This window comes from Grampus griseus, assembly GCF_964374135.1.
Source record: "Grampus griseus genome assembly, chromosome: 20".
NCBI classification, from domain to species: Eukaryota; Metazoa; Chordata; class Mammalia; order Artiodactyla; family Delphinidae; genus Grampus; species Grampus griseus.
Genome location: NC_139014.1, coordinates 11,836,835 through 11,857,855, shown reverse-complemented (window position 1 = coordinate 11,857,855; position 21,021 = coordinate 11,836,835). Strand labels below are relative to the sequence as shown.

Below are 21,021 nucleotides of genomic sequence, written 5' to 3'. Positions count from 1 at the left end.
AGGTGTGCTGCTAGCCCAAAGGCGCACCTGCCAGGCAGAGAAATCTGAGTCCCCAGGGCCGCTTTTGGGTGGGGCTACATGGACCTCGGGGGAGGCAGAGGCAGAGACCCCTGCACTAGTAAGGACCTATATCCTGCTGTCCTAGCTTGGCCACTGCAGCCCCCACCCCAAGGGAGAAGGGTGACAGGCATCAGGGAAACAACCCCTGGCCCCCTGGGCCCACCAAGCACCCTGAATAACAAGTCCAGCCTGGTCTCTGAGCACCCAGTGATTCTCTGTGAGAGGCATTAGGTGCCTGAGCAAACCCTGCTATTTGCTTAAAGCGGCCACCTGGAGACTAAGGAAACTGTGTCTTCCAGAACCCCAGGAGGCCTTGACCCCTGTCATCAGTTGGGAACATGAACAGCTGGCTCCAGATTTCCAGCCCAGAAATGCCAAGGAGCCCAGGGTGGGGCAAGGGGTAGTGCTTTGCTGAAAGGGCAGTTGGAAATGTGGGAGGAATCCTGGAAAACGGGAAGTGCCCCGAGACTGGAGCACCCTTTTTAGAAAAAGGTGGATGTGCAAACTATAGGTCACGGAACTCAAAAAGATCCCAGATTCTCAAATGGATCCTAAAGACTTGTGCAGAAGTCTGAGAGAGTGATGGGGAGGTCAGGCGAGGGCTTAAGGACAGGGCTGCCAGGCCAGGCCTCTCTGGGATCTGGTGTCTGTGCTGCGGCATTTACACATTTCCTCTTGGTGCCTGGGCAGGGAGGATGGAGCCATGTGGGTAGCCTGGCAGACGCCAGGGTCCCTGGAATTGGCGGGGAGGCGGGTGGGGGTGTCTGTGGGGGTGAGAAGCACGTGAGTCAGCTCTGGATCTCCCTCTGCTGCGTCCTCTGTGACCATTTCATGAGCCTGGACGAAGGCCAAATCCTACCAGGCTCCGATGGAATCTTGTAAGGTCTTGCACGGGTTTCAGCAGGGCAACTCAGGATGCCCAGCAGACCCACCTCCTAACGCCAAGCCTAAGGGCCAAGTGGGCTCCAGGGACCCAGGGTGATCCCCAGTGGCACACTCCACCCATTTCCAGGTCTGAGGCACTTTAGGGCCACCTACAGGCTGGAGCAGATCAGGGGGAGGTGGAGGGGCCAGGACCCCCAACAGGAGGCCTGGGCCAGGGAGCTGCCTGGGAAGGCAAGGCCCAGGATCTTCACAGAGCCTTCAGGTAGGACTTCAAGGTCAGGTGGGAGCACCATGGCAGCATCCCATGTGTTGTATACAAGGCGGGAGAAGTCGGGCCCGATGGTCCCAGAGGTGCAGTCACCCGCAGCATGGAACAGAGGGCCCCATCCTTGGGGGGTGGGGTGAGGGGAGCCCCAGTCGTCACACCAGCTGCCCTGGAAAGATGGAGGAGCTCAGAGCATAAGCAGCCTTTCCAGGTCACTGGCGGGTGGGGGAGGCCCCGTGACCACGAATGCCTGGGCTGGGGGGTGTCCCTGGGCCTGGAACCACTCCCTGCCCCTAGGAAAAGGCAGCAGGATCAGCAGGCCACACCCAACCCCAGGTGGCCAACAGTCCCCTCTGCTAAGAAAAGGCACACCCAGAGATCTGCTGCTGGCTAATCAGTAACCTCATGGGCCACAGGCTTGGCCAGTGGGGCTCTCTGGTCAAGGGGCTGCCTACCCTGTCCTTGGACCCTTCCTACAATGAGGGCCAGCCGGGGGCACGTCCTCAAGGAGGACACCTAGGTGGCGTGGGGGATGCTGGGCACACCCATCTGGGAGCCTGGCAGCTCCTGGGCCTGTCCTGAGCCGTCCCACCGAGAGGGTGGCATTCCCAGACCTAGTGTCCCCTTCTGGTCCCTCAGAGCCAAGGGAGGGGGCTCCAGGTAGGACCTGGAGACCCAGGCCAGAAGGGGTGGGCCCCCATGGGTCACAGGAACTATGTGCCTTCCCAGAGTGGACACTCAAAATGCCCTGCAGCCACCTGCCCTCCCGCTCTGCCCAAAGCCCCAGGGGCCTCCTGCCATGGGCCAGTGAGGAAGGAATCTACCGCCCCCTCCCGGGCCCCGCTGAGATGGAGCTTCCCCAAGAGAAGGAAGACAGCGGTCCTTGGAGCAGGAGGGCACGGGGCAGGGCCTGAAGCTTGGGCGGCCACGGCCATCTGTAAACACCGCTCTGGCACCAGGCCACCTCTCGCACCTCGCCCCTGGCTCCACGACACAGCTCCCTGAGCCCCCTCTAAGGGAGCAGCTGACACCAACTGCTGCAGGTTGCAAAACACATCCTCCTGCCTGCTGGGCAGCCTCTCACAGGGCTGCTGTGCCCACTTATGGTACACACCTCACTCCCACCTGCCCAGGCCAGGGGCTGCATGTGCTATTGAAGACCGCCAAAGTTTAAGGGCAAGGAGTTCCACATGCGCCCCACACCAGCTCCCAGGTGAAGATCTGGTACCAGCCACGCAGCAGCTGCTGCCCCTGCAAGCAGGACAGGCAATGCCCAGAGCCCCCTGTGCTGCCTCTGGGCTGCTGTCTGCAGTGGGATCTCAGAGGACAGCCCCCTGCATATAGTGCCCACCTGACAAACAACTCCACACACAGGGCCAGGACAATGCATTTTTCCCAGCAGCCACAGCGGGGCATGTACACTCTTGGTAGTTTCTAGAGTCCTCCCTGGGGCTGAACGGGCAGTGGCTGCCCCTCCCTCTCCATCTCAGCAGGTCCATCCACATCTGTCCCAGAACGGAGTTGGCCATGTAGTGCGGGTGCCCAGTTCTGCTCCGAGGCCACTCTGTCCGCTGAGCCTGGGTGCTTCGCGAGGAGCAGGTAGAGCCCCCCTCGGGGCCCGGGACCCCTGTCCACAGTCCTCTGGGCGGCTACTCCAGAACCACGGTGCCGCCCACCGCCTCTAGGGCCGCCTTGATCTTCTCGGCCTCGGCCTTGGCCACATTGGCTTTGATTTCCTGAGGCAGGGATTCCACCAGCTTCTTTGCCTGCCAGAGAGCAAAGTCAGAACCTGGCCTGGGCCTGGGCAGGCCTGAGAGCTGTCAGTGACGGTGGGAGAGGGCTGTGCGGTGCACGGAGCCTCACCTGGACGAGGTTGATGCCCTGGACGAAGTTCTTGATTTCCTTGATCAGCTTCACCTTGTCCACAGGTTTTGCCTCTGTCAGGCGGACGGTGAAATGCGTCTGTTCTTTTGGTTTGGGGATGTCTTCTTCTGCTGCCTGGGGGACGGAGGGAGGGAGGAAGTGGGTGGCGAGATGAGAAAGGATGGGGTGAAGCAAGCAGATTCACTCCTGGGCCACCATGTCCTGTAACCCCAAAGGCAAGGCCCAGGCCGGCTGCCCAGCAAAGCCTACGATCCCAGTGGGAGGCCACAGCAGGCCAGGTAGACCCAGGCTGCCCAACTGGGTGCTCTTCCTCCCTCACCCACTCCGCTCCATCTCTCCAGAGACTGCTCGAAAACTGCCTTCTGTGCCCACCACCCAGCACTCTAGTTTCCTTGTCCTTTAAAAATTGTAACTTACGAGACAAGGAAGAGCGACACCAAAAGTGCTCTGCACATAAAATAACGCTACAGAAAAGCAGTGTTGGTGCAGTGGTCAGCCAAGCCCAAGGTTACATACTGATGACAAATATACAATCAGCTTCAGCTCCACCAAGTGACCAACAATGGGACGACCGGGCATGACAGAGCTCCTACTGTCACGAGTGAAGACTGCAGCGCCCCTAGAGCAAGGACCACATGACCCAACAGCCTGGGGCAGTCCTGGTTTGGGTCTGCTGCCTAATTATTAACAGCACCCCTTTATTCTTAAAAGTGCTCCAGTTTAGACAAGTTACACAGTAATTCTCTCTCTCCTTGCCCCAAATGTTCAGACTGTAAAGCCACCTTCCAGTTCACAGTAGAGGGAGAAGTGGATGACGCTGGTGGAACCATCAGACACATCTGGGACGTGGGACGTTCCACAGGACCCCTGACTTGGTTTCCTTAGTAGGTGATGGCTGGGGGGACGGGGCTGAGGGCAGCGACCCAGATTTAAGAGGCTTGAGAAACCCAACAACCAAATGCAACACACAGACCTTGTTTGGATTTGAGTAAACCGACTGTTTTAAAGAAAGTCTGGAACTATTAGCAAAACTTGAAAGGGCTGGGATAGAAAACCCTGCTAATTGTACTTGTTGTGCAAAAAAGCTGACGGCAAGGATGCTGGTCAGAATGGATGCTGCAGCACACGAGGCAAAACAGATCTGAAATCTGCCTCAATCTTCAAGAGATGGGAGAAACAAATATGGCAAAACCTTTACGATTATTGAGGCTGGGAGATGGATATATGGGTAATTGTATTATCATTCCTCCTTTTGTTACAAGTTCGAGACTTGTAACAAAAATTACAAATAACCCAAACCAAACCATACCCAAAATTAGTTTGTGGACTCAAGTCTTCTGGTTTCCACAAAGAGACCCAAACTTGCCCCAGCCATCCAGAGGATGGGGCTGCCCCTCACCTCCCCCACTCTCTGCTCCAGACTGACATGCTCTATGGCCCACGTGCTTGCCATCCCTCTGCCTCGCTGTCATCCTCAACTCCTCAAGTTTTCCCTCAGAGTCACCTCCTCATTGCAGCCTTCCTTGAAACTGTAACCCTCCCCGTTTCTTAAGTTTCTTCCTTTTTCTTTTCCCCGTTGTTTGATAAAATTTCTTTTTTTCTCGTTTTCTCTCCTTTGGCTGTTCCCCTTCTACTAGGAACGTGGTCTTCATATGGGCAGGGACCTGCACATCCTTGGCAGGGAGGAGGTCCCAGGGAGGCTGCAGGGGCACCCATAGCCAGAAAGCGCACGCAGACTCGCAGCGTGTGTTTGGTTGATGCAGAAGCCAGATGAGGGACGAAGAGAGAAACCTGGCTACGTGAGGTGAGGCAAGACGGCAGCTGGACACCAGAGAAACACCTCTTTGTGCACGGGACCCCAGCCTGATCTCACCTCGGGGGCTGCTGCGGCAGGGGCAGCACCAGGCACCACGCCACCCATCGGCATGAACCCCACATCCTGGATCTTCAACGTTTTCTGCAGGAACAGAGAAAGGTAGTTTCAGGAGCTGGCCATCACACCAAGACACGCTCAGGGACATGCCTGGCAAGATCCTTGCATTCATGGAGCACCCTTTGGACAATTTACCAAATTCCCAAATACCCCAGGAAAGGGCCCCAGACCTCCCTACCCGGCCTGGGCCATGATACCTTCAGGAGCTCGTTGAGGTCTGAGATCTCCAGCAGCGTGAGGCTGGCAATGTCCTGGACCAGCTGCTGGATCTTGGGGGGGTACTCCTTGGGGGTGTTATCCAGGGGGGCACCAGCAAGGGCCTCCCCCCCTCGATGGCTGCTGCATCTCATCAGGCGCACGGAGCAGACACGAGGTACCTGTTGCCTAACCCCCATTCAAACAGAGTCATCAGCCTGGCACAAGCAGGTGACACGGACCAGGCAGGTAGGTGCCATGAGCTCAGAAGATCTAGCTCCTTGGTCCTGACTCAGGTTCTCAGACTCCAGGGTTCACGTGGATAAGAAAGGGATTTCCCATCTACTTTATGTTCTTCAAAGGGCCTTAGAAACCCACGTAACTGTAATGCAGACACGCTACCCACGACGTTGTTTCCGGCTTGGATGAACTATACCAACCCACAAAGGTAAGGCAATTACTTGAATGCATTTTGCGGCACAAAGCCTTTCAGAACCTAGGGCCCCTGGCGGCAGAACGCCAGATCCACTCATGGAAGTCCTACCATGTCACTGTGATGCCGGGGAAACTGAAGCTCGGAAATAATCAGGGACCGGTCCAAGGTCATCCTGGGCCACGCCGGAACTATCGGCGGCCCCCGCGGTTAGGGGATCGTCAGGAGGGGGCCCCGCGCCCACCACCCCCGTAGGGACCCACCGAGTCCGGGGTGGCCCCACGCCCGCGGACGCCGCCCCGACCTGCACCCTCAGTGCCCAGCTGCCCGGCCCTCGGCGGCCTGCGGTACCTGGCGAGGCGGAGGGCGGCGGCTCGAAGCCTAAGACACGGCCCCCACAGGAGGCTTGCGGCCGCCGGCAGCATCGCTCCGCAAGCGAGAAGGTCACACGCGGCTCCCAGTAGGAGGGACGCTCTAGCTGCCCGGACCGCCGAGCATACGCGCTGGGGGAGGACGCTCTAGCCGCCAAGACCGTCGAGCATACGCTGTGGGGAGGGCGCTCTAGCCGCCAGGACCGCCGAGAATGCGAGCTGGGTGTCGGGGGAGGACGCTCTAGCCGCCAGGACCGCCGAACATAGGGAGTTGGGGATGACGCTCTAGCCGCCCGGGCCATCGGGCATAGGAGCTGGGGGAGGACGCTCTAGCCGCCAGGGCCATCGGGTATAGGAGCTAGGGAGGACGCTCTAGCCGCCAGGGCCGCCGAGCAAACGAGCTGGAGGAGGACGCTCTCACCTCGACTTGCCTCCTCTCGCTCCCAGATTACCCCGAAGACGATGGACGGGACACGCGTAGACAACTCTTTGGCGGCGGCCGGACAGCGGCTGGACCGAGCTCTCCGCCCCGGGGGGTGAATGAAGCCCAGAGAAGGCTGAGCCACGGCGTGGGTTCCGTCCGAGTCGGGGAGGCGGCCTGGATCCCCGGGCAGTCCCACTAGGGACGACCGGCCGGGACTTGGCCCTGTTGGACGGCACAGTGATGCCTGCACCCGACCCCGGGCTCGTGAAGTTTGCGCTACCGCAGGGCGGGCTCGAGGGTCCCCAGTTCCCTTCCTGGGTAGCTTCGCCCCGGGGGTCCGGCTGTCCGTGGCCTGTGGTCACCTGGCGGCAGGAGCGCCCCTACCCTCTGGGCCGCCTTCTCCTCGGTTTCCTCCTGTACCTAAACGGCTGCCTTTCCGGCCAGCACGGGCGCACCTTTTGTCCTTCCGTCCTGGCCACCCTGGAAGCCAGGCCGCCGCCCTCCGCCTGGACCAGACCCGCAGGGAGCTCGGGACTCGGCTTACAGCGTCTGCTAAGGGTTGTGATTGAGCCCGGAAGGGGTCAGACGGGGTCCTGGGAGAAGAGCATTTGTAAGCCTGGGCTCTGTCTCCACCTGCCAGAAGCCTCTGCACCCCTGCCTTAGTCCAGCTCCTAAACATCTGGCACATGGGGTATCCCAAGCCCTTCAGGTCCTGGGGCCTTTCCTCTTTAGATGCAACAGAGAGCATGCCCCCTCGCTGCTCTCCCAGACGCCACAGATGATTTCCTAAGATCCCAGGCAGAACAGCCCTGACTTTAGATCAGAGCCAGGAGACAGGGCTGCCCTCGGCCCAGCACCTCTGTGATTCTGGCCATTCCTTTGACGTGAGCTCTGTGCCTATTAAACTAGTCCATTCCTTCGCAGACAAGCTAAAATGGGGGTCACCCAAGAGGTTTGTCCAAAGTCTGTGAAATGTTCTGAATCCTGAATGCAAAAGGCTGCGAGTCTGCGTTGTCTTAAATGTTTTCTTCTAGGCTACGACTCTCAACTGGCATCCCAGACTCAGACTGGAGTCAGGGCAGCACAGGGCTGGGTGGAGAGAGGACAGCTCCTCAGTGCTCAGTCTCAGGGAGGAAAACAGCAGATCTCAAGGCAGAGCAGCATCTACCAGTTGAGACTCCTGTGGAGCTGGGCCTGGGGCGAGGGGCAGCTGGCCTGTGGGGAGGCACCTTATACACCCCTGTCCACAGCTGGACCAGCTGCTCAGCACCTCTCTGTGCAGACACCCGAATACTTGTTGAAAGACATTTTATTATCACTGTTCCATTCTGTCTACTCAGGGCACTGGATGAGATGACGGCTCAGAAGCAGAGAAGCTGGAGACAGGCCCCACCCTTCCTGTGAGGGCCAGAGCACCCCTGCTGACAGCCTGCAGGGGAGGACTCTGGGGAGCACTCAAGCTAGTCACAGGCCACAGGCCCTAAGGTGTCCTGGGTGGGAACGGGAGGGCATGAGCTGTGTGGGGCAGAGACCCCACTCCACCTGGCCCTCTCGGGACCCGACGTGCTGGGCTGGGGGCTTCCTCTCAGAGAAAGTCCTTCCCTACCACCCTCCCCGCCGAGGCCCAGCCCTGGGGAGAGGAGCCAGACACCAACTCAAGAAGACAGGGACAAGGATGGGGCCTGGGGGGGGGACGAGAAGCCAGCAGGTGAGGACAAAGATGGAAAAGGGCCAGGGTGAAGGGTCACCCTGCCCGTGCAGAGCAGGGACACTACACGCAAAGGGGAGAGAGCGAGGCAGAAGGACGACGCTAGTTAGAGACGGAGGCGGTGGTTTTGGAGAACCGTAGTGTTACTCTGGATGGGGAGCTCCCAGCCGTGGTCAGTCAAACGAGATGAGCTGGGCTTCGCTGCCCTGTGGCGGTGGCCCCTGTGGCGGCGGCTGCTGGGCCACTGGGGGCTGCTGCTGAGGAGGGCCGCTAGAGGGCGCCATCTGCTGGGGGGGGGACACATGGCCCATCGGTCTGTCCTCCCTCTCCAGGCCCCAGCCACCCCACCCTATACCGGCTCCTCTCCAGAACACGCCACATCCCAGCCTTGCCCTGGTACTCAGGCCCCTCGAGCCCACGCTCCCGACTCCCTGCACTCTTCCTGTCCCCAGCAGAGCCCAGACCCCAGGTGTTCCCGATTCATGTCTGTGGACTGGAGATGATGTGACCTTGGGCTTTTTAGTAAATGCGTGGTTTGGCACCTGTAGGTGTTGCTAAGTGTCTGTCCTGGTCCTGCCCGCAGAGCAGCCGTCCTGCCCCACACTGGCTGCACTTCCCAGGGCAGCCCCGCTGCTGAGGGGGGTCCACAGCAAAACCTGTCCCCTGTCATGACCCATGGTGTTGGCCCCGGGAGAGGCTCACCTGCGGGTACACGGGCTGCTGCCCCGAGATGTAGGGCTGCTGCGGGGGCGGCAGAGGTGCGTCTTGGCCGGGGAGGGTGGGCATGAGATTCTGTGGAGGATAAAACAACCCCACACTGAGAAAGGAGCTCTGTAACCAGATAAACGCCAACCAGCGAGGAGAGAGCAGTGGAGGGGACGTGGGGCGATGAGCAGAGAGTGGAGCCTGCCCAGCACTGCCCCCACCCGATGCCCCCACAACCTCTCACCTGCATGCCGTAAGGCTGGTAGCCCATGGACACTGACTGGCTCCCCATGTAGCCCATGGTGCTGGACTGTGGAGGCTGGGAGATGGCCGGGAGGCTCTGCGGGGCCTGGGAAGCCACGTTCTATGGAGGGGAGGAGGCAATGGAAGAAGGCTGAGCCCAGTTGCCCCAGTGGCCTTGTAGGGGAGGGGGCGGCCTTCCCACCTACCTGATAGCCCTGCGTGGGAGTGGGCTGGTAGGATGAGTAGGCTGGGCTGGTGGTGGGCCCGGTGGGGCCCTGAGGGGCTGCCTGCGTGCCAGCGGCCCCTGCTGTGTACATGTAAGCGCTTACCATGCTGGGATCTGGAGGAAAAGAGGAAAGAGCTCACCACCCCGAAGTGGCGAGGACGGTGGGGGCCCTCTTCTGACCTTTCCTTCTCTTTATGACTTTTGGAACCAAGTTTGTGTTTCACATTCTCACGAAACGAAAGTAAGTGAAATCAACAAAGATAGCAAAGGACCCCCAGAATGTCACACTCTCCGAAGACCAGTGACACCCAAACAGGGGTTGTCTGCAAGATGACGGGCCAGTGCTCTTTGGGAAGTCAGTGTCACAGAATGCCAGGGCAGACCAAGGAACATTCTAGATTAAAGGAGGTGAGAGAAGCAGGACAGCTAAACATGTGACGGGTTTCCTGTTGGCACAAACGGGGTACTGGGACTGTGTGGGAGCTGAGCCGGCTATGGACACAGTCACAACACGGCCTCAGAGCCCTTGTTCCGGCATCTGTACCCAGGCCGTGGGGAGCATCCTGGTTTAGCAAATGCACCGAGGCCTCTAGGAGTGAAAGGCGTCACGCCTGCCGTGCACCCTAAATCGGGTCAGAAGAAAAAGTGTGTGTGGAGAGGGCAAGTGCTGACAAGGAAATGTCTGGGAATCTGAAAAATTCTTTGTACCATTCTGCCAACTGTTTTGTAACTCTGAAATCACACTGAAATAATAAAAGAAGAAAGGGATAGTGGTCCGGGGCTCATCTGGGCTGTTGGCCCTCCGCCCGTCCGCCCCACCCCCACCCCGTTACCTGCTGCGGCCCCAGGCATGCTGGGGTAGGGGCCGCTGGTGGCTGGGGCCGGCTGGCTCATGTACATGGTGTGCATGGGAGAGCCCTCCACTGAGCCCGCCGGGCTGAAGGTCCCCGCAAAGCTTGCTGGGCCAGAGGGCTGGTACAGCACGCCCCCCGCTGCAGGCATGGCCTGGAGCTGGGGATAGAGAGACGGCTTTCAGGGCAGTTCTCAGTTACCAGGGTGCCTGGAGGGAGTGGGACGTGTGGCAGGCACGTGCCTGGGCATAGGGCAGGGAGAAGGCTGGCATCTGGGCCCGCATCTGGATGGTCTGCTTCTGCTGCTCCAGGCGCATCTGCCGCTCCTTCTCCTGCTCCTGCAGGCGCTGGATGGCCAGCTGCCGCTGCACCTCCAGGTACTCCTGTGGGCCATGAGGCAGCCGTCAGTGCTGGCTTTGCCCCCCACACCCCCAGGGCTGGGCCGCCGCTGCCGCACCTGCTTCTTCTGCCGCATGATCTCCAGCTTCTGGGCCAGCTGGATCTGGCGCTGGCGCTCGGCCTCCTCGGCTGCGCGGCGCAGCTTCTCCCGGTGCTCCTCCCGCAGGGCACTGAGTGCCCCCCGGGCATCACGGATCTGCGCCAGCTTGTCCTGCAGCCCCTCGTAGTACACTGTGGGGAGAGGGCAGAGCGGGGGCCTTGGCAATGGCTCCCCAGCTGAGCGCTTGTCAACAGGGCACAGCTGGCATAAGGGCTCCAGGGTGGGTGGGCAAGCACGCACGCACGCACACACTTCCTCCAGCTGACTGTCCGGCGCTCAGTGGGACGTTTCCTGCCACTGGGACTATTTCTTGTAGAACCCAAGGTCCCTCAGGGCAGCCCTGCCCACACGACCCCAGGCCTGATGACGCCTGGTGGAGGGCACCCACTGCCCCGAGGGGATGTGGCCGGCCCCTGACGGGAGCCCCCGTGGCCCCGGAGGGACGCCCGGGAGGGTGTGTGCGGCACCTACGCCTGCGCTCATCCAGCTGGTTGAGCAGCTCGAGCAGCTGGGGGTGCATGCCGTTGATGGACTGGAAAAGGGACAGCACGGCTGAGTCGTTGGTGATGCTGCGGCCCCGCACGTGGTTGCTCTTCATGCGGTTGACAAAGGTGGTGACGGCATTCTGCAGGGCTTTCAGGAACTGTGCGTGGCTCTCCTCCGACTCCCCATTCTGGTATTGCTGCTGGGGCACAGGGGGTCTGGCTGAGTGCCTCCTTTGCCCCCAGGTCCCCGAGCAGGGGCAGGGACCCACCATCTGGCCGCTGAGCTCCGAACCTGCTGCACATCTGACTTGGTCCTCCCGGTGGGTCTGCAAGGGGCACCCTCAGCACCCGGTTCACACGTGAGGAAACTAAGGCCCAGGGAGGCTTGGGTTTTACCCAGAGACGCAGTGTGGCCGAGACAAGGCTGTCCTGGCTCTAGCCTCTTATTCCCCTGGGCACCAAAGTGCAGAGCCCCAGAATATTCCAATCCATTCAGGGTAGGCCGCGAGTAGTCGAGCTCTGGCCCACAGCCAGCCCAGCGAGGTTCAACGGAGAGCCATGAGCTGCAATGGCCTGCCTCCAGGAGGTCACTGAGGACACAGCTCGGCGCTCCTGATAGATGCCTGGGCAGGGCCTAGCACACTGCGCTCCGGGAGGCCAAGTATGCCCCCAGCCTGAGGAGGGAGCCATGGCTTACCTCACTAAAGGGGCCTCCGGCCGGATTTACAGGTTGAGGGTCTGTCTCCGGGAGGGAAGTCTGGAAGACACCAGAGAGTGACTGGGACTCCGCCCCTGGCCTGTCCTGGCAGCCCCCTCCCAAGGGACCATGGCCAGGAGCCTGAGAGCAGCCCCCTTACCTCCACACTGGCAGGGACTGTGTGTGCCTCCCCAGGCTGGGCGGCGGGCTCTGCCAGAGGCACCGGTGCAGATGGCGTGGGGCTCTTCCGAGCCTCCTCCTGCTTCTTCTCCCAGTAGTTCCGGTTGAGGTACCGGGCGAGCTGCACAGGCAAGAGGGGGTCACTCCCAAGGGCCAGGAGGCAGCAAGGGGAAAGCACCACACACAGGGTGTCCTCACCTCGGGGTCGATGTCTTCAGCCAGAGGCGCCGACGAGTTCTAGGGAGATGTGGGGGGTGTGAGGCGTCATAGGCCGGAGCAGCAGCAACCCTGGCCATCGCTCAGGAGGCCTGGATGACGCAGCCATGACAGTGGACCCTAGAGGCTGGCCAAAGCCTGTCTGAACCCCAAGGGGCTCCAAAACCATAGAAAGGGCGCAGTGTGGTGCCCCACCAGCCCTCCCACGAACCACAGGTACAGGTGGGCAGGTGGCAGGGCTGCTCTCAGCCCCACCCACAGAGCCCTGCAGAGTTTGCAAGTGACTTTCTAAACCTTTTCTCCCACCTGCCACCCACCCCCTTTTTACAAAGAGAACTGAGGCCAAAGAGAGGCTGGGTCCATCCCCAAAAAGCAGACCTGTGACGGCCCCACTGAAGGCCAGAAAAACGCAAAGCCCCTTTGACCCCAGGGGTTCTCACCTCCTCCTGCTCTTGGGGGTGTGAAAGAGACCAGGGTCTCGACAGTGAGACCGCCAGCCTTTACAGTGCCCTCTATCCCACAAGGGTCCCGACCAGGGAGCTGAGACCCGTGGGCGCCAGGCCGCACCCTGCCCCTGCCCATGAGACATGTGCCTCTAGGTTGGGGCACCACCCCCCCGCCTCCCCACCCCACCATGGGAAGGTGGTCCAAGCCAGTGGGGCTGAGCCGGAGGGCGGGCTCACCACGGGCGAAGAGTACAGGCTGCTGGCGGGGGGTGCTGACGAGGCCACAGGTGTGGGCTCCGCCTTGGGGTACGCGGCATAGGCCGACTTCTGTCTCTGCAGGAGAACCAGGAGAAGGGTGTCGCGACGGTGCCCCTGGACTCCCCTGGCAGCCCCAGACTCAGCGAGGCCACCCCCGGCTCACCATCCTCTCCTTCTCCTCGGCCTCGGACTGCGACAGGGCCAGGGCCAGCTGCAGCTCCTCTTCCTCTTGCAGGGCCGTCTCATCCCTCTTCGGGGGCAGCTGAGGATGGCAGGGCAGGGTGAGCCGGGCCCAGGGCTGAGGCGCCCCCGCAGGCCCGGGCAGTACCTGGGACTGCTGCGACAGGGGGCTGGTCAGGTACTCCGGGGGCAGCTCCGTCGTCGAGGCAGCCTTTCCCTCCGCTTTCCTGGAGGAGACAGGACGCTGTACGTTATCGGGCACTGTACCCCTGGCCCCCCACAAGTTCTCAGGACACGGCCTGGGGCTTCCCTCTGACGTCCCCACAGAAGGAAGACGGGGGTTCCACAGACCACATTCCAGAGAAAAGCTGGACCCTCAAACCAGCTGTCACCTCTGGGCTGTGGAGCCCTGGGTAAGTCACTGGCCTAAGCTACAGCTCCCCCTCCTGCAAATGGGGCTCAAACACCCGCCTGGCTCCGGCTTTCCACAGAAAAGGACCTCCCGGTGGAGCAGCCTGCAGACACCACTTCACCAAGGGATCAGATTCCATCACTGATGCTGGGACAGATGGACAGCACAGGCTCCCAGGCCAGAACCTGTCTCTAACCACGAGGAAACCTTGGACCCAAACCTAGGGATGTGCCACAACAGCCTAGGCCCCTCAGTGACGTCCTCGTCACAAAAAATGAAGCAAATAAAACATGCTGGGTTAAGAAACTGATGTGGTGGCTGGGTCCTGACAGGACAAAACCGCCGCAGGATGTTACTGGGACACGGGAACCCTGGACAGGGACTGGGCAGTAGGTGTCAGAACCACGCTGATGCTAAATGCCCCAACTCGACAGCCGGCAGCAGTCACATGGGGAAAGTTCCTCCAGGGAAGCGCACGTAGGAGGTCGAGGCGAGGAGGACAGGGTGCCTGCAGCTCACTCTCAACTGGTTCAGGACACAACGTGTATGTGTCTGGACACGCAGGCAGATGCGGGGAGGGCAGGTGTGATGGAGTCAATGGGGCCGAGGGACCCAGGCTGTGGGAGGAGCAGGGTGTGTGTGTGGTCTCCAGACTGTTCCTGCATCTCTTCTCTAAGTGTCACTCCCAAACTAAGACGTTACAAAAAGAAACCTGAGCAATTAGCTAGCAGGTCTCAGAGCCGGGGGCCCTGCTGGGCTCTGTCCAAGTCTGCCGCTCCCCCCGCCTCCTTCGCCCGCCCCCGATTACCAAGGTAGAAGCTGGCTCCGCTCAGTGTCCAAGGGGACTTACTTGTTGAGCTGCTCGTAGCAGGGCTCGCACACACGCACCTCCTTCTCGATGCCAAACTTGGGGATGGTGGAATACTTGGAGGAGCATTTGCCGCAGAAGATCTGGCCGCATGCCCGGCAGTGGTGCTGCGACACGGGACAGGTCAGGGCAGCCTGGCCGGCTACCCCTCACACCCACACCCCGCCCAGCACCGCCCACTGCAGGACGCGCCAGACCAGGTCTCCCAGGCCAGGGTGGGCAGAAGGCAAGCCCAGGAGGCCACAAAGGCCCTGGGGGAACAGGGTGCACTTGCAAGCTCTCAACTGTAGCCTCCACTTTGAGGAAAAGAAGTCAGATTACGAAGAAAAATTCACAAAAAACATGCATGAGTTGTCCCGATAAACGAGTTTTGCTGGACGGTGAGTCTGCTCAGATGCCCCAGGCCCCAGCCTTTGCCATGGCCAGCCTGGGCTTCGGTGGGAAGAGGGAGGGTCCAAGTTGCACAGGCCAAGTCAGCTGAGGAGACTTGGCCAAGGGGCTATTGGCCGAGGCAACGCAGACCCAAACCCCCAGCCCCGGGCGTGGGGTATACTCCCGTTCCCAGAGGGGTGCAGCCTTGCCCGAACTTCCCCTGACAGCACTGACCATCAGACACCAACCCTAGGTGACCACACTCCCTACACTGCCAGGTCCCAGCCAAGACAGAAAGGCCCGTGCGTGGGTGCGGTGGCCTTGTGATGACAGCAGGTGGCCTGGGGTCTGCCCCGGCCAGGCGTGGAGCCAGGTCCCTCCCCAAGGCGGGTGCACTCACCTTGCGGGTCATGACCCCGAACTGCACTCGGCACCGGTGGCACTCCTCAGCATCCACCCAGTCGGGGGCCTGGGGACAGGCAGAGTCGGGTCACATAGTCCCTGCCCTCCCTGCCGATCCCCGCTTCCCACAGGTGTGTGCAAGGGACTGGAGCCAACTCACTGCAGGCATGACTCGAGGAAGGATCCCCCTCCAAAACAGTCTTCCTTTCTTTCTAAAGACCTTACAGCAAGACTTCCTTCCCACAGCTTTGGGGATATATAAGTATTTGTCTTCACGGCTGTGGGAACCACAGTCCTAAGGCACCTTGAACTGGGTTCCTGTCTCAACCTGCAGACACAGCTGCATATTCTACTGAAAAAAGTCAAGCTTTCTCGTTCTTGAGACAGATCAGCAGCTCACCTGCTGCCAACAAGCCCAGATCCCAGGGCTTCCCTTCTGCCTTCTCAAAGCAGCCTAACTCCTAGACCTCCAGCACCCCGTGAACTCACTCTCTCCGCCGCAAACATGGCATCGCTCTCCTTGAACTCCGGGAAGACGTGTCCTGGAGAAAGGAGGCCGCTGTTACCGCCAAGTGCTGCCTAGTGGGCGAGGCCCATAGCCTCACCTGCCCGAACCCATCTGCCCTGAGGCCTCCAGAGCTGCATCCTAGCTCTTGGCATCTGCCTCCCCAAACAGACAGAAGAGCCCAGAGCCCCAGGGCAGCAGGCACGGTGACCCCACGCTGGGCAAGGGCGCCCTGGGCACAGCTCAGCCGGCCCGCCCCCCAGCTGGGGTGGCTCCCCACAGGCCGCTCTGTCCTGGGGACCACACACAGAGACAGGCATTGCTCCCACCTCATCAAGGCCTCGTAGACATTCCCCAGTCCATCTGGCTCCTGGTCCCACACCCCAGCCAGGCATGCTTCCCAGAGCTCTTAGAAGTTGGAGTTCCTAAGCTGTTTTTTGAGACATGGACCTCTTGGGAATCCCATGAAAGCTTTGTTTTTGTTTTTGGCCATGCCGTGTGGCTTATGGGGATCTTAGTTCCCCAACCAGGGGTCCACCCAGGCCCCCAGCAGTGAAAGCCTGGAATCTTAACCACTGAATCGGCAGGGAATTCCCCCCCGTAAAGCTTTGCGCGTTCTCTCTCGTGTATAAGTTCCAGGGATTGGGAGCTTGAGGCCAGCTCACCGACCTCATCACACAGTGTCTGCACGGTCCTGCCGACCCCGCGGCCAGCAGGCGCTGCCCCCGCTCCCACTCCATGCCTCATCTTCAGGGCCAGAGGACCTGCCCTCCCCCACCGCAGCACAGGTGGGAGAGGCCCCAGCCCAGCCCTCTCATTCCATGCCTGGTGAGAGCACCAGCAAATCCTCCAAACAAGGCCTGAATCCACCGCCCTCCTTGCCAAAGCCCACCACCTCTCCACTGGCACCACAACAGCCGGGAGGAACGCGCGGTGGGCCTTAAGAAGCACACCTCAGCTGCCACACCCCCACTTACAACTCTCTAGGAGTTTCCGCTGTGCCCAGAGCACAGTGCTACCCCCACTGCGCACGGGGCGGGCACAGCCACCCTTGGGCCCGCCTTGTGCAGGGCAGCCCCTCACCTCCTGGTGGCATGTCCCAGGCCTGGCGCTGGACCCTGCTGCTCCCCACTACCCTGACTCACCTTCCACCTTCATGATCTGGTACGTGTCCTGAACGACCTTGTATTTGGGCTCGTTCCGGAATGCATGCGCCCAGGCCTGAATCAGGTACAGGATCTTGTTTCGGACGTTTACTTCCACCTGCCTCTGTGGAGAAGGGAGGAAAGAAGATAAGAACCTTGGGAGAGGCAGGTGCCAAAGAGACATCTCGGCACGAAAAAGCAGCTGGCAAGACCCCAACACTCCGAGCAACTGGGGCTGGCAGAGGTGAGGCGGGTCCCCCAAGTGGGGCACCAGGGCCATGTAGTGACCCACTCCCCAGACCCAGGCCTACTTTAGGAAGCCCTGTCCCCAAGGACAAATCCATTGCACCTGTCTGCCCACTCAGGACTTGGACTTATCTTTAACCGCCTAGGTGAAGCTGCGCATCCCTCAGGTGGAGGCTCTCAAACCCCTACTGCCCCGTAACTACCTGCCTCTCCCCACCCCATCACCGTGCCCTACAGGACACTGACTGCCTAGCGAGCTCCTCAGCCTGTAACCCACTCTGTTGCCAGCTAAGGCCAGCCTCTGACAGGCAGAGCCAATCAGGCCTGGGCTGAGGAAGCAGATGCACGGTCGGCTGGCCCCCTCCTTCCAGTCATAGGCAGCGCGGGCAGGCGGGGGAGTGGCTCCAGAAAGTTCCCCACATACAGAGCCACCACCACCACCAAGCTAAAGCACAGACAACCACATTTCTAGAGCTCTCTCAGGAGCCTATCCACACACGATGCTCAGGATGGCGGGTCAAGGAAGCTGCTTCAAGACACCAAGCACAGCTCACGCGCCAGGGCTCCCACTCTCCCCTGTAATCGGGGTCTGGTCAGCGGACCCCTTTCCGGTAGCCCTGCCCCTGTGAGGACTCAGACCATGTACAGTGGGAACAGGACACGATTGTGCCAGGACAAGGAGGGCGGGTTCTAACTCCTCTGCTGTCACCCAGGCCAGAGCAGGGGCTGGCCAAGTCACCAGTCAGGGCTTTGGAGAAGCCCCGCCGTCAGCTCAGCCCCAGACGGGCTCCTGGCTGTGAGGCCCACAGGCCCCCAAAGGGCCCAGGCCACAGTGGCGGCGGAGTTGGTGCTGGGGCTTCACTCCCTGGTTGCCACCCAGGGCACCCACACCCTCAGCTCCGTGGGATGCCCCTCACCCACGGGGGGCTGGGGGGTGTGTAAAACCCACTGCCCTGGCGTCCCTGCTCTGCTGTTGCTGTTCCCTAACTCTCCCTCCACAAGCACTCATGTGCCTCCCTGCTCAGAATTCTACCCGAGCCTTTGGGGACCCCATGCCTCCACTTACAACCTCTGCCCATGGCACACAGCTCCCTCCCCACCTTCTCCACTGCTCAGTGAGCATCCCCTGCCCTTCAAGACTCAGCTCCTGCCCCCCAGGAAGCCTTCCCAACTTTGCAGGAGGAGTGGGGTCTCCTCCACACCCCCAGATGCAGCCCCGCTGACTTCTGGGAAGGCCTGACCTCACAAGGCAGGGACCACGAACACTCGCCTTCCAGCCCTCCAGCACCTGGCACTGTTCCCCCCAGCAAAGCCCCAAGAAGCCCGTGTGGTGGCGCACCCCAGTCTGGGCCTCCCTGCTCCCCACAGAGCGCCCACCTTCAGCAGCTCCTTCAGCTCCTCCATGGTCTGCTTGTTCGCCACTTCATCATGAACCGTCTGGCCACAGTTCTTCACCACGGACTCCATGACCTGCAGGCCCCAAGGTGGGGTAGACTTAAGTCTCTGGTCAGGGCAGGAACTCCCCGTCCTGGACGGGCCACCTCCCCACAAGAAGGCAGGCCTCAACAGGGCCCTCAGGCCACCCAGCCGGACAAGAAAGCCCGCGTTACAGCCTCTGAGGCAGGAAGCAGCCAGGGGTACACCTGCTTTTTCTAACTCTGTGTTTTATCACCAGGGACAGACACTGGAGTCAATCTCAGGGCCCACACATGTCAGCCTCAGGTGGAACAGCTGAGGCATTGCTCCCAGCCCTGCCCCACGGCCCCAGTGCCTCCACTTCTGGCGGTGTGCCCATCCCTGCTATCCCCACCAGTGCCACCTGGCGTACAGGGTCTGATTACCTCTAGGGCATACAAGGCCACGTGGGGATTCTTGTCATTGACTTTCTTCTTGATGGAGCTCACTGCATATTTTGCTCTGACAGAAAAAGGCATTGATAAAAGCAGAAAGAGAAAAAGAGAAAGAAAACAGCCTCTAAGACTGAGAAAAGCCCACCCACCATCTGGTCCCTGAGACACCCCCCAGGCAAATGTCCAGGTAACTGTGCCCTCCCAAGCTGTACAGAGAAAGTCCTTTAATCGTCCCAAGATCTCAAAAACCCCAGCACACAGACCACACAGTCCTCCACCAGGGCCTCACACGGTTGGCTTCCATCCGGGCAGGATCTTGGAAGATGAGCGGACACCAAGCAACCCTAGTCCACGGGGTGGCCACCCCATTGCTTTTGAGGGAGCACTTACTGCGTGTCCCCCTGGCGGATCAGGTCACAGATCTGGAGGATGGACTCCCAGTCGGTCTCCAGAAGAAGTTGGCTGGTCGCTTTGTCTAAGACAGAAACTCACCATTACAGGGGCTCATCCTGCTCTGTGATTCCCCAGGTGGCCCCCCACCTCAGCAACAGGCAGGAGGGACTGCCCCCTTCCCATTTTAGACATTTGGACCAAACAGAAAACTACTGAAAATGCTCCTGACACCTGACAATAACCATGAAAGCACTGTCCTTCCTCAAAGACAGACAAACAGGTTGGAAAATAACAATGGAGAACGCTGTTGTGAGCTTTTTGCGTGCCAAGTGCTGTTCCAAACATTTTTACGTGAACTCACTCAATTCTCACACAACCTTAAGAATTAGGTGGTATTTCCACCTTCTCTGAAGACAGAGAAACTGAAACAGAGAGGTGAGGTCACTGCCTGAAGTCACAAAGCTTGCTGGGGCAAAGCCAGAATTCAACACTATACTCAGCTGTTTCTCAACAGAGAGAACTCTGCTGCCTCATCCCTCAGAGTCCCTGGTTTTTCAGAAGCTTAACCTATTTGATTAGGTCTCAGCTGAGGCATGGCTGGAGAGGCATGCAGCAGAGACCCCAGTGCTCTGTTTCACGTGTTTTGTGAGGCGCAGACAGGATCGACCCGCCAAGGATTCTCCAGCTACCACCTCTAGTCTATGTCGCTGTGGCCTCAGACAGACAGATGTGCTGCTCAGGGGTTGCTCTCCAGCCCAGCCAGTACCATCTTCCCTGGAGTTGTACAAATGGTCAACATGGATCTGGGAGTAACTTCTGGACTAACCACTGAAGGCCTGAACAACCTCATAAGCTGAGCTCCTCGGCCTGTATGTTCAATGAGCAAGAAAGGCGCCTCATCTGAGGTCCCTCTGAAACCATATTCAAGGAACAAGGAGGGCAGGCTCGGGTTGACCATTCCAGTACCCAGAGCACCGATCCCAAACACAGAGCACACACGGTTTCATGGAGTGGTGGGGGCTCGCCCATAAAAATCGATTTTCCTTCCTAAAATCTGTGACCTCCAGGAGGCTCAGAAGGATCAGCTATCCACCCCAGAAAACAGAGGAAACGCCTTCCTAGCCCTGGGCGCTTCCGGGAGCCCAGTGGGGACACAGGGCGCAGGTCTGGGTCCCTGGGGAAGCAGCGCTCCAAAGAGCTTGGCAGGACCTACAGAGGACATTGCTGGCTCCACCCTCTGGGGCCCATGTATGTGTCAGAACTCCCAAATCCCATGCAACCTAGGTTTCGGTATGGAGAGTCTACTGAGATTTTACTATTTCACTGAGTCACCCGTTTTCGTGACTCAGGACGTGAGGCCTGTTCGGCCAGACGCTGGTGGTCGTTTCCCCAAGGCTCCTGGCCCGTCTCCTACGCGGACCCTCATTTACTCGGCCGGCGCCGGGGCCGCGCCCCGGACCGCCGGCCCTGCGTCGCCTGCGCGCCCGCCCAAGGCCCGGGTGGCACGGCGGTCGCCCCGGAGCGCTGGGGCCCAGGGGCTTTCGCTCCGGGGGCGGGGGCCGCGTTACCTAGGAGACGCTCGAAGGTGCCGCTGCCGCGCCCCATGGCGACCCAGGAACCCGACCTGACGCCGCAGCTCTCCCCGCTGCGAGCCGGCGCGCCCCCGACTTCCGCTTCCGCCTGC

At 60.2% G+C, this 21,021-nt stretch overlaps 2 protein-coding genes across 3 annotated transcripts; both read right to left on the bottom strand.

Moving 5' to 3' along the window:
* Window positions 1–2,591: 2,591 nt before the first annotated feature.
* MRPL12 (mitochondrial ribosomal protein L12) lies at window positions 2,592–6,172 on the bottom strand. The gene is made up of 5 exons (XM_082678277.1): window positions 6,007–6,172; window positions 5,225–5,411; window positions 4,968–5,051; window positions 3,074–3,208; window positions 2,592–2,976 (listed from the first exon to the last, which is right to left on the bottom strand). The coding sequence occupies exons 1-5, from the start codon at window positions 6,078–6,080 to the stop codon at window positions 2,860–2,862; spliced, it is 597 nt and encodes a 198-aa protein (XP_082534403.1). The 5' UTR covers window positions 6,081–6,172; the 3' UTR covers window positions 2,592–2,859.
* Window positions 6,173–7,741: 1,569 nt separating this feature from the next.
* HGS (hepatocyte growth factor-regulated tyrosine kinase substrate) lies at window positions 7,742–21,014 on the bottom strand. 2 transcript variants are annotated; one of them, XM_082679968.1, is made up of 22 exons: window positions 20,906–21,014; window positions 19,335–19,419; window positions 18,936–19,011; window positions 18,472–18,564; window positions 16,849–16,972; window positions 15,688–15,740; window positions 15,197–15,265; window positions 14,407–14,531; window positions 13,293–13,371; window positions 13,128–13,226; window positions 12,944–13,039; window positions 12,243–12,281; window positions 12,025–12,165; window positions 11,865–11,924; window positions 11,154–11,364; window positions 10,641–10,813; window positions 10,426–10,566; window positions 10,166–10,343; window positions 9,313–9,446; window positions 9,108–9,227; window positions 8,861–8,950; window positions 7,742–8,445 (listed from the first exon to the last, which is right to left on the bottom strand). In XM_082679968.1, exons 1-22 carry the CDS (start codon window positions 20,940–20,942, stop codon window positions 8,332–8,334), a joined length of 2,337 nt encoding a protein of 778 aa, XP_082536094.1. In that variant the 5' UTR covers window positions 20,943–21,014; the 3' UTR covers window positions 7,742–8,331. The 2 variants fall into 2 exon arrangements, with proteins under 2 accessions (XP_082536094.1, XP_082536095.1); XM_082679969.1 differs by having other exon boundaries at window positions 7,742–8,442.
* Window positions 21,015–21,021: the final 7 nt, after the last annotated feature.